Source organism: Arachis ipaensis, chromosome B04, assembly GCF_000816755.2.
Source record: "Arachis ipaensis cultivar K30076 chromosome B04, Araip1.1, whole genome shotgun sequence".
NCBI lineage: Eukaryota > Viridiplantae > Streptophyta > Magnoliopsida > Fabales > Fabaceae > Arachis > Arachis ipaensis.
Genome location: NC_029788.2, coordinates 112855748 through 112868967, shown reverse-complemented (window position 1 = coordinate 112868967; position 13220 = coordinate 112855748). Strand labels below are relative to the sequence as shown.

Here is a 13220-nt window from a genome sequence, read left to right as displayed (position 1 = left end):
TATGCTAGCCTTCATTTTCACACCTACCCCAGTTTTCCGTCTCTCTAGAGAGAACATATCCAATAATATTAACACCAGATTACCTGACACCTGTTGAATATCACGTTTGTCTTCAGCTCAAGAATTTTTTCTTTTCATGCCAACCACCTATGCTAGGCAGTAGGCTCTTATTTTAATTCAATTTATATGCAAAATAATTCTCCAACAATAATGACCACCTTTTCATAAGAAATGGTAGCAGATTGGATTTTTCAGAAAAGGAAGCCGTGGAATGAAACTTCATTATTGAAGCATGCACGCTAAACCACATTATAATTCACACTAATAGCACAAATGATTTACATTGCAAAACTCTTATTTACCTCGTGATGCTTAACTCAGAATGCTATACCATGTTTATATTGAATTGTGTAGGCAGAAACAGCTGATTGGGAGGGTATTTGATTGCTTGAGGCTTGAAAGGAAAGGATTACCGTTTTGGTTTGAGAAACGTTTTATATATTCATTGTCTTATACGTATTTAAGTTAAATAAATAAATCCCTTGAAAATTTTTATGTATGATGCCTTGCTAAACAGATATTAACTACAATGATAGCCTTTTCTGTTTCCAACTTTCTCTTCATGCTTGGTGGCGCTATGGGATTGGGAATGAAAACTTTGCATAATTATTCATCAGCCAAAGATTTCAACTTAGAGAGATTTGCAGATAAGCGGAAAAAAAAAAGTTCTAAAGCTTAAAAGGGAACAAATATCTCAAACTAGCTTTCAAATGCCCATTGCTTTGAGAAAGTAACTTGATGGTATCTTTATAAAGCTTACATTGAATAGCATACAAGAAAAGTGAGAGAAATTTTGTAGTAGTGATTCACCTCGCTTCCTCAGAACACAACTGGAACTCCAGGTAAGCAATTTATTCCCCTCGCAATCACATTGATTAAACAAACTGCAGTTAGCAGAACAAAGTGTCATGATTTCTATCCTATATCCAGATCATAAAGTTTTACACACAAACCAACCCAATTCTCAAATCCCTACACTGCAATTCAAGTTAAACTGTTAAAGCACTACAGACAACCGGAAAAAAGAAAATTACTTGCAGTTGGAAGAATGTTAAAAGCTTTTATGCACATTCAAATATTTCATGAGCGTGAAAATGCGCCAATTACATCCATATTAATTATCAACATGGCCATTTGTCCATCTTCTTCATTAAGGAAAGACATCTTGTCAACAAAGAAATAAAGTATTTAAAAAAAAAAGAAGAAAAAAAAAAAGAAAAGAGGATACTATACTTTACATTTAAGTGTAAAATAAACACATCAATACCAATAGATTGTGATTCAAGTTGCAAGCAAGCTGATGATTAGAATTAGTTGTGCACATAATGAGCTGGTTTGTATCACTTATACTAGAAATATCATAACCAAGGGTTAACGATGGGAGGGAGGAAAAGTGTACTTGTGCTTGTGCAAAATACTTGCTGCTAATGTTTTATTCAACTGCTACAAGACCAACAATCTCATGGGTTTGGCCTCCGGCTAGGGCTAAAAAATCTCGATTTGTACACATAGGAATGAACTGAATGTGACTAGTCAAAAAATGAAAACACACGTTATGGATCTCACCAATCACTCCATGAAATGTTTGACAAAGTCATGAAGAAAACCAGGTGCGACACTATTTCATCACCAAAAAGGGGCTAGGAAGACAATACTCAAGTAAACAGTAATCATGTTTCCAAGCATAGACACTACACTACTACATTTTGCCTTCATTTCTTGACTTACACACCTGAAAAATTCCTCTATCTCCATTTCTATGATAATCTGTTTCACTAAATTTTAAAACAGCCAAACTTCCTCAGGGTAAAAAACAAAAATGCTATGTACACACCAATATAAGAAAAACGTGAATTTTATATGTTCAGCTAATTTAGTGACTGATTTGTTGAGTATAAATGATTAGTAAAAACATTAGACAAATAATTTCAGTCCACTTCACTCTCTCCTACCGAAAAGGAAAGGAAAAGAAAAAAGATTCCAGCTTTTCCCAATTTCTCAATTAACTAAAGCCTCCCGACATAAAATTTCTCTAATCGACAAGCTCTAACACATGATTAATCAATAACTAATCACTATCCATCAACTCGACAGAGCAATTGGTGTAAACTGCAAACCCTAGATTGATTAATAAATTACCTGGTGGCGATCAATTGGAAGAAGCGGAGGCTTGCTCCATGAGCTTCTTGTCCCTCCGTTCCATGGCGACGTCCCACATATCGTTCCCAATGTGCTTAGGCTGAGAAAATCAAGAACAAGACAAACCCTACGTTAGATCATTTAAGAAGCACGATCTGAGAAATCAATTAACTCCATAATTAACGAAGATTAACGTAAAGAGAGTGTGTAATTACTCTGCCGTGAGCGGCTTTGTGAATGGTGTACTGAATGCCACCCATGGCGCAGAGCATTCCCGCTATGATTCCCAGTGGCAGCATCGCTTCCATCCATCGCAAATTCATTTTCACACTTCTCTCTTCTCTCTCCCTCTCTCTTCTCTTCTCTTTCTTGCTTGCTTGCTTCTTTTTTTTCTTCTTTTCTTTTAATCATGTTACCACTTTTTAAAATCATCACCTAATGTGGCTTTTTTGTTTCAATATTGGGCCTTACCCAACGTTTTGTGGGCCAACAAAAACATAAAATGTCTATTCACTTTAGAGCGATTATGAGGCCTATTAAAACTGTATAAATGATAACCAACTTGGTTCGTCGTGTAATCAGCTAACTCATCTGTTTTGGGGTTTGAATCCCATTTTAGAGCTCAAATTTACAATAAATTAGTATTTGTCTATTGAATTAGGAGATATTGTGAAAAAAATTATTCATATGAATTTCATTAGCAAAGGAAAATTTTTGCAACTACTTTTATTTGTTACTAATTTTTTTATTTTTGAAAAAAAAAAAACTTTGCTACTTGCTAGTTACTTTTAAGCCTTATTTAAAAAGTTTTAAAAGTAACTTTTTTAAACTTTTGGCTTATGAAAAGTAATAGTATTGATGTCTGGTACAATTTTTAAAACCAAATTGCAACTTTCTAATAAGCTATTTAGGAACTTATACAGAAGTTAAAAAAAAATGACTTCTCTCATAATACTACTACTTTTTATCACATTTTTAAAATTAAAAATTCAAATACAAAATAACTTATTTATAAGTTACTTTTAACATAGTCATTTATTGTGTAAGTTATTTTATCAAAAGGAACTTAATTAAGTTGGTTACCCAAACTGGGCCCTAGTCCTTTGCATAGAGGACCGAAATTTCATGATGCCCAAAATTTTCTCACTTCGCGCTCTAATTGCTCCAATCGCGACCGTCGGCCTTACTCGATTCCCTTAAAAAATAAGGGAGTTACGATAGAACCAAAGGGATGAAATGGTTACTCCAAATTTACAAGTCCAGTCACTTCTCGCTGATAGGTTCTGAGCCAATCAATCTTTGATACTCAAGTTGAAAAAGTCGGCCACAACCTCATGTGGATTCAAGAGACTCCACACGCACTTGGCATAGGAGCAATGTCTGAGAACGTGTAAGGTGCTTTTTTCCTGGCGGTTACACCTGGGACGGTTGGCTTCCATTACTAGATGCCTTCTTTTTCTTTTCACATTTGTTAGAATTGCGTCATTGGTAACCAGCCACATGAAGGAACGAATTCTCTCCGGACCGCTCCACTTCCAGATTAATTTGAAGATTAACAAAATTAACTACAACAAAGTATCATATGAACATATAATACATTAATACTGCAACAAAGTCATTCTTCTATATCAGCTTAATCTTAAAGGCAATTTATAGCCTCAAAAAATATAAGGAGATGAGCTCATGACATTACAATCTTATAATATATGCACTATTTTAAATTCGTGCACTAATATATGATCTCTAATTAAGTTTCTCTTGCAATCCATGCCGATTTGAGTGTTAGAATCCTTGCAGGAACATTCTATAATTAAAAATAACACTTAAAATAGGAATATAGTAATAACATTGTGTCTTCAATCTACTCTGAATAATTTTATTCAAGTAACTCCTAAATTCAGAATAACAAAAATATTTCTAAACAGACCCATTAAAATTTTTATTCTACAACTATCTATTTGCTATTTGGTACGAATTAATGCTAATAGTATATAACAATTTGTTGGAGGTATGAAATTTCAGGAATGAAGAAAAAATCTGGATAGAGAAAGAAAACACAAGCTAACACATGGAACTTTTTTAATTTCTTGACTTATATATTTCACGATTTTTTTCATAGTATTAACTATTGACTATCTTACTATACGAAAAAAAAATATATAAATATGAAAAAAAAAAAACTTTGCTACTTGCTAGTTACTTTTAAGCCTTATTTAAAAAGTTTTAAAAGTAACTTTTTTAAACTTTTGGCTTATGAAAAGTAATAGTATTGATGTCTGGTACAATTTTTAAAACCAAATTGCAACTTTCTAATAAGCTATTTAGGAACTTATACAGAAGTTAAAAAAAAATGACTTCTCTCATAATACTACTACTTTTTATCACATTTTTAAAATTAAAAATTCAAATACAAAATAACTTATTTATAAACTATTTTTAGTATAATTATTTATTATTTAAGTTATTTTTTCAAAAAAAAATTTAATTAAATTATTTTAAAAAAAACTTAATTAAGTTATTTATCCAAACTAATCCTTAATCTAGTTGGATTAAGGCTTGTATACTAGTAGCAAAGGTATTTGCCATTTTGCCTCCTAGTCCTAGATAATGATACCAGGCTCGATCTCCAGCATCATCTAGGTTGTGGTTGAAAAAGAAAAAAAAAATTATAAACAATTACTATTCACCTCCAAAAAAGATTCTTGTTACTTTTTTAACGGAAATATTGTATTCTATTAATGATATTAAAGATATCTAAATTAACTTGATTACAAATTTTTTATAGGGTTTCTTCCCGTCACAAAGCATTTGGTCTTGTAAGAGGCAAGTGTGCTAGAATATGTGCCACTAAATTGCCATCTCTCTTTGACATGGGAGATGTAGTAAGACCTAAACATGTGCAAAAGGGCCTTAGTGTTGGAAATTAGAAGTTCAAAATTATCATTTGGTGTGGTAGCCGAAAGAGCATTTACAACCATAATCCTATCACCTATGATTTACGGACGCGGACACAAACATAAAATACGTTGATATGTAAATTTTAAAATCTTATAAAATATAAAAACACGAAACACGATAAATTAATTTTTTAATTATTTTTAATATTTTATTTTAATTATATAAAATATTTAAAATATTTTTTATTTTAATTGTTAAAATAGTGAAGCGTTCAGGAAGGAACCGGAAGAACTTCACAAAATGAACAAATTGTGACCAGAGAAAAAATTAGGGTTATCTCACAGTCTCAAAAATTGATTTCATTGAATTGGGTTTTTAACTGTCTTTTACAGCTAGCTGCAACTCTTAAATAATAACAATTAGCCTCCTAACTAACTATTATTTACAACTAGTTCAGCTACTAACTATTTTAACAAGTTACTCTACATGTTTTCTCATGTAACACCCCCTCTCAAGCTAGAATCGATGCTTTCCATCATTATCAGGTTGCTCAAACATTGTTGAAACTGATTGGGAGCCAACGCTTTTGTCAATATGTCTGCCACTTGATTGTGGATGGAGATGGATAGCAGCTTTGTGACTTGCTCTTGCCATTTGTCTCTCACAATGTGACAATCCATCTCTATATGTTTTTCTCTCATGGAATACTGGATTAACGGCAATACGCAATGCCGATTGGCTATCACAGTATATCCCAATGGGTTTTTTCAACTTTACTCTCAGATCTTGCACCACATAAGTGATCCACTGTGCCTCCCGTGTGGCCATTGCTAGGGCTCTATATTCAGCCTCACATGAAGAATTAGCAACCGTACTCTGTTTCTTACTTTTTCATGACGCAATTGAAGTGCCAATGAAGAAGCAATAGCCTGAGGTTGATCTTCTTGTATCTGAACAAGTGCCCCAATCGCTGTCCGAAAAATCAGTGAGTGTTAAATCTGTGTCAGCTGCAAACATCAACCCCTTGGTTGGTGTTCCTCCTAAGTATCTCAAAAATCTCAATGCTGCTTCAAAGTGTATGTTTATGGGACAATCCAAGTATTGGCTTAGTCTCCCAACAGCATATCCAATTTCTGGCCTAATATTAGTCAAATAGATCAATTTTCCAATAAGCTTCATATACTCTATATTGGACTGCAATGGATTTCCTGAAGTCTTGGTCAATTTGATGGTGTAGTTTATTGGTGTTGCTGCTGGCTTGGCATTTAGTAGATTATAATCCTTCAAGAGATCGAGGAAGTATTTCTTTTTATTCACCATGATCCCCCTCTTGCTCCGAATCACCTCCAAGCCAAGAAAGAACTTGAGTTCACCAATGTCTTTGATCTTGAACAAATGATGCAAATGCTATTTGATAAAAGTGATCTCTGCCATGTCATCCCCTGAAACAATTAGGTCATCAACATATCCTAGTATAATTGTGAAACTAGATTTTGTAGATTTGGTGAAAAGACTATAATCACTTCGAGACTGACAGTAACTAATCGAAAGAAGAGTGGAAGTGAGCTTAGTATTTCACTGCCTGCTGGCTTGTTTTAAGCCATAAAGAGAGCGATCTAACTTACATACCAGTCTTGGGTCAGAGAGAAAAAGTCCAGGAGGAGGCTTCATATAAACCTCTTCAACAAGATTCCCGTGTAAAAAGGCTGTGTTGACATCTAATTGATGCACGAACAAGCCTTTGACTGCTATAATGGCAAGCAAGATTCGAAGGGTTGTCATCTTTACAACAGGGCTAAATGTTTCAAGATAGTCCACCCCAACCGTTTGGGTGAAGCCCTGTGCCACTAATCTGGCCTTGTGGTGTTCCACCGTTCCATCAACATTGAGCTTCAATTTAAACACCCATCTGCAACCTACAGTTCTTTTTCTAGCTGGAAGAGGTGTTAGAGTCCAAGTCTTATTTTCTTTTAGAGTATTTAACTCCACATTGATCGCTTCTTGCCATTTTGGATTAGTGACAGCCTCAGCATAGCATTTGTTCAGTGTGTATTGGCTGGAAGGTGGTTTGATTGACAAATTCAATGGAGGATGGACATAATAAAATGAGGGGTAAGGTTGAATCTGGTATTGCGGATTCAAAAAAATTTTCATGAAGGCATTGTGAAGAATGAGTTGTGCTGAAATCTGGTGTAGCTAATAGAGTTGATGAAGTAGTCATGCATTGAAAATCAGCAAAGTATGCTGGTTTTTTTGTCTCCTTAGTGGACCTTCTTAATGGTTGCATAGTGAGAGTGTGTGAAGATTGAATAGGAATATTGGTATGAGAGGATGCTAATGGTGCATAATCTAAAGATGGGGTCCTAGATGTAGTTTGTTGTGATCCTGGTTGTGTGTGTGATTGTTGAATCTCAATACACAAGGGATCATCAAATATATGTAAATCATGTATGCAAAAATTTGGATGTATTTCATGCTCAACTTTCTCATTTTGTACAGTTTCTTGTATTGTAAAAGGCAAAACAAATTCATAGAAAATGATGTTTCTTGAAATGAAGATATCTCTACTGTTAAGATCATATAATAAGTGTCCTTTAACTCCTTCCTTTATACCAAGATAGACACATTTTCTAGCGCTCTTATGTAGTTTGCTTCTATGATTCACTAGTGTATATGCATACACCAAACATCCAAAGATTCTGATATATGAAATATCTAGCTGTTTATCATATAACAATTGATATGGTGAGATATTTTTTAAAATACTGCTGAAAATTCTATTCCTCAAGTGAACTGAATGTGCCACAGCATAATTCCAAAATTTCTTGGGCAAATTGGAGTGAAACATCAGTGCTCTTGTTATTTTTAAAATATGCTGATGTTTCCTCTCAACTATTCCATTTTGTTGAGGCGTCTCAACGCATGATGTTTGATGTATGATTCCCTTTAGTGCATAGAATGCATTAAGCTTAAATTCGGGTCCATTATCTGCTCTAATCTTCTTGATAGTGATATCAAATTGAGTTTCAATTAATTTGACAAAACTTTTAACTAATTCAGTAGCTTCACTTTTTCCTTTCATGAAGTAAATCCAAGTGAATCTACTTTTATCATCTACTATCGTTAAGAAGCACTTAAAACCAAAAATTGATACAGTATTTATTGGACCCTGAATGTCAGTATACACAACATCAGATATATTCTTACTTTGTGTAATTCTTGGTACAAAGAAATTTCTCTTTTGCTTTGCATAGTGACAAGAGTCACATGGCTTATTACAACTAGAAAATTGTAAATCAGTGTATGCCCCTTGCAGTACCTTTATTCTATGATTCAGCAAATGCCCTAACCTAAGATGCCACAATACAGAATGGTCAGGATATGATGAATGTGATGTGTGTATTGATGCATGCTGAATTTGATGTAGCTAGAGCAGGTTGAAGATTTTCAAATGCATACAATCCATTTCGCTGTTCAACTACACCAACTGTCTTCAATGTTTTCTTTTCCTGGATTGCATAGCCATTTTCATAAAAAATTAGTTGACATTTAGAATCCAGAGTTAATTTTAAAACCGATATCAATTTGAATTTAAAAGTTAGAATGTAAAACACATTAAACAGTTGTAAATTGTTATGAAAAATGACATTTTCTGCTAGTGTTGCAATTGTTCTAGTTCCATCAGGCATGTTAATGGTTAATTTTATAATTTCTGTGGAAGGATTTGTGTGAGTAAGCTACATGGTTTGTGGCCCCTGAGTCAATGACCCAAGATTTTGGGCTAAAAACAGAAAGTGACATGATATAGGATATGCCTTTGTTGGACGGGAGAGTAGTGATGCTAATCTGATTGATGCTATGCCTTAGCTAAGATTCTTGGTTTTGTAGAAGAGCAAGTAATACTTCTCTCTGCTCTAAAGTAAAATAAGGCTCAGACCTATCATCCATTTCTTTCTGGGAATGCATCTGCATGTTGTTATCTTCATCATCATCTTCAGCAACTATGTTGTTAAATGAGCTTTGATTGTTCTTGAGATTAGGAGGATATCCATGCTTCTTGTAACAAACGTCAATTAAGTGCCCTAATTTTTCACAGTAGGTACACTATTTTTGACCTCTTCCCCTTCTGCCTCTACCCCCTCTGCCTCTGCCTCTGCCTCTGCCTCTCATATTGCCATTATTAACCTCACTTCTTGAGTTTGCACTACTGCTTCTTGCATTCATCATCAGTGCATTACTGTCTAGAGTTTCAGGCATATTTAGTTGTCTTTCTTGCTGTAAAATAAAGGCAAACACAGATTCTAGCTTCAGCATTGGCTTTATCAGCATGATTTGTGATCTCACAGTGGCAAAGTGATCACTTAATTCTCTCAAGAACATTACCACTTGGGATTCTTTTCTGTAATTTCTCATGATACTAAGCTCGCAAGTGCACATATCAATGCATCTTGAACAGTTTGGTACAGGGAAAAAGTTCTCTAATTCTTCCTAGATTGTTTTCAATTGCGTGTAATAATCTATCACAGATAGTTCTCCTTGCTTGCTTGCAAACATCTCTTCTTCCAACTCAGCAATCTTGTACATGTCTCCTTGGCAGTAACGTTGTTTCAGTTCTCTCCATAGTTCTTCTGCCGAGTTGATCCAAAGGACACTTTTAGCAATGTTAAGACTCAATGAGTGATTAATCCACGAAACTACGAATGTATTGCATCTCTCCCATGCATCAAACAGTGGATCCTCTTGTGTTGGTCGCTGAAGTGAACCATCTATGAACCTGATCTTTCCTCTCAACGCTCTCCACATTGCTCTCTCCCATACTTAATAATTGTTGTGCTCTAATGCAATAGGAATTAGGGCCGTTCTTGAACTTTCTCCAGGATGCAAGAAATACGGACTTACCGGATCTAAAGATGGATTCTACTGGTTCCTATTTGAATTCGACTATATCTGATTTAGCTGATTCAGAAGACTTCTCATCGTTTGCAGATCGATTTTTGGATTCGCCTCTGATGCCATTTGCGACTGACGCTGGAATTCGCAATCAATTGCGCAATCTTCTTCCCAGGACTCGCTAATCGGAAATGGTTACCTGATCTTTAAATCTTGTTCAGATAACACAAATCTCATTAGTCTCTATGGTTTGAGTCTCAAAGGAAGAGAAGAAAATAGTAGAAAAGGAAGAAAGAAGACGAAGAATGAAAGAAGATTTAGAAAGGGGAGGGAAAAATCCAACAATAATGAAATTCAACAAAATTTCTGCCGACTTATCCTTTTTGAAGTTCAATTCCTCACTGATTTCTTCCTTCCACGCTCACCGCACCATGTTGAAATGGTGAAGCGTTCAGGAAGGGACGGGAAGAACTTCACAAGATGAGAAACTTGTGACCAGAAAGGAAATCAGGGTTCTCTCACAGTCTCAAAAACTGATTTCATTGAATTGGATTTCTAACTGTCTTTTAAGCTGGCTGCAACTCTTAAATAACAACAATTAGTCTCTTAACTAACTATTATTTACAACTAGCTCAACTACTAACTATTCTAGCAAGTTATTCTACATGTTTTCTCATGTAACATTAATAAATAATAATATATATTATTTTTAAATCTATTTTAAGAATATATGTTAAGAATAAGATTAAATACGTTGATACGTGATGATATTTAGATGTGTCCAAATGTGTTCAGAGAAAAATTTTTTATTTTTCATTAAAACAGGTTAGTGCAGTAAACACGCATGTCGGTATCGATAAATGTTATATCCAAAATGTGTCCAACACGCAAATACGACAACTAAGTGGAATATCATTGCATCTGCTTCATAGACTATCACTTTCCAAAATAATGTCCCAAAAACATCCTTGAAGAGCAAATTCTAAACCTAAAAACACTGTTGTGGCTTTCACGTCTCGGACTGACAGAGATTCATGGATCATGTTTTATGAAGAGATAGCTGTATTTTCTATATTAGCTCAAGAAAAGATGTATTATTCTCTATGGACAACTTAATAAAAAAGAAAAGACTTTTGATACGAGAGTTATATATAGTTAAATAATGATGTGTAAGTTTTAGATAAGGTGGTGCTGACTTCCTCTCTGGTTTCTTCATGATTATTGTGATAGTACATCAGTCGTGTTTCTTCTAGAACTACCTTGCACTTTTGAAATTACTCACAATTTCACATATGGCGAATTTTAATTTGAGAATGAAGATGAGGTTATGGAATAACTGAGTTGAACAATAAATATGCTTTTTCCATGGATTAGGAATGTAAGGCTATAGAACGATATCCTCTGCTATGAAAATGTTGAATTAAGACAATGTAAGTAGAATTAAAATTAGGGCTGAACTAGATTTAAATTTAGAAACATATCAAGTGAATAAATTATCTTTATATAACAAAATCTAATTAAGTCTTTTTTTTATTTTTTAATTAAATTTTTTGTTATTAATTTTTAAATTATTATACTAATTTAATTGAATTTTATTATTAAAATAACTTAATTATATAATATTATCTATTTTTTTATTTATTTATTTTCGTCCAAACAACACATAAAAAATATACTTTTTTTTTCCATTTTTTTCCTCTCATTTTCTTTCTTTCTATTTTCTTTTCTCTTAATTTCTATCTTACATTCAAACAATGTGTTAGATAGCATAAATAAATTTCAAAAATTTTTTTATTATACAAATAAACTATTTTAATAAAAATAGCATCATTTACTATAAAAGTACTCATTTAAATATGGATTTAGTTTGAATCAAGGTAGTTAAAATTTGGAATATGATTTAAATTTAACGTATAAAAATATCACACTAAATTTAAAAAGAGTTTAAAACACTTTTTCTCTCCTCCATGAAAAAAAAAAAAGATACCTAGAGTTTAATGGAGTCATAACTTTGCAAGGAAGCTGTTGTCATTTCTTTTTCGCCCTCTCTTTTTTTTTCTTTTTCTTCTTCTCTCTTATGTTTTTAGTATTTGTTGTTTCTGTTTTTTGTTACGTCTTTATTATTTTTTGTTATGTGTAATTTGGGTATAATGATGTGAGGCTGAATTTGGAAGAGAGATTTAAGACTGAGACAGAGATTGAAACTAAGAAATAAAAACTAAATTAAGTTTTTATATTGTATTTAGTGTAAAGTGTACAAAATTGAATTATGTCTCAATATCTTGTTTGATTTAAGATAAATATGAAAACTAAAACAAGTAAGTTACCTAAATACCCTTGTTAATTAAAAAAAACAAAAGCAAAATAAAGAGAAAGAAAAAGAGAGAAATTGGAAAATAAAGAAAGAAAGTATAGAGGGAGAAGAACTAGAAAAGAAGAAAAAGGAAAGAGAGAAGAAGGAAAGCGAGTGATGAGAGATGATGTCAATGGTGACTGAGGGAGGAGACGCTGTTGCTGCATACAAACCGAAGAGAGAGGGAGAAAAAGAGGAGGCCAAATCTTAGAGGGAGAGAGTTCTGGTGAGAATAAGAGATAATGAGGGAGAAGGTTGTCGTCGTCAAAATCGCGCTAGAGCTCATTGACGCCATCATCGTTGAAAGAGGTTGTCGCCTTTGCACCTGTGCTGCCACCAGACTGTTGTTGCTGTTGTTGAAGTCCACCAACTTCGTTGAAAAAGTGAAAGGATAGGAAAAATGCAGCTGGAGCAAAAAAGAGCCACCACCCTCGCGTCTTCTATCTCTGCCATTGCCATCAAGCTCAACTGCTTGCTGCTACTGTAAATGTCACTAAAGATGAGGTGAAGGAAGGTTGGAGAGGTAAAAATGGTGAAATAGGTAGAATGAGAATTTGAAAAGTTAAATAAGGATATTTTTGAGAAAAAATATTATTAAAATTTTAGTTTCTATCTCCAAAATTTCAATTTTCCATGTCCCTATTTTCTGAAAGTATTGTAGAGACTAAATTTTAATTCTAACTTTTAGCCACCAAATACAATATTAACTCTCAATTTTCTACTCCCAATCCTAGCCTTTTGAAACAAACGCTACTTGAATGAATGCATTAAAGGTTTTTTTTCATAAAAAACTTTTAAATTAAAAAGATTCGAATTTATTCAAAAATGAGAAAATAATATCTCATAATGTTAGTAGTATATTTTGTTTGAATTTAAAAAC

General features: G+C 33.5%; 1 protein-coding gene across 1 annotated transcript; it reads right to left on the bottom strand.

Annotated features, from left to right (window-relative positions):
• Positions 646–2622, bottom strand: LOC107639739 (NADH dehydrogenase [ubiquinone] 1 alpha subcomplex subunit 1). Its single transcript, XM_016343327.2, has 3 exons — positions 2415–2622; positions 2200–2299; positions 646–944 (listed from the first exon to the last, which is right to left on the bottom strand). Exons 1-2 carry the CDS (start codon positions 2520–2522, stop codon positions 2210–2212), a joined length of 198 nt encoding a protein of 65 aa, XP_016198813.1. The 5' UTR covers positions 2523–2622; the 3' UTR covers positions 646–944; positions 2200–2209.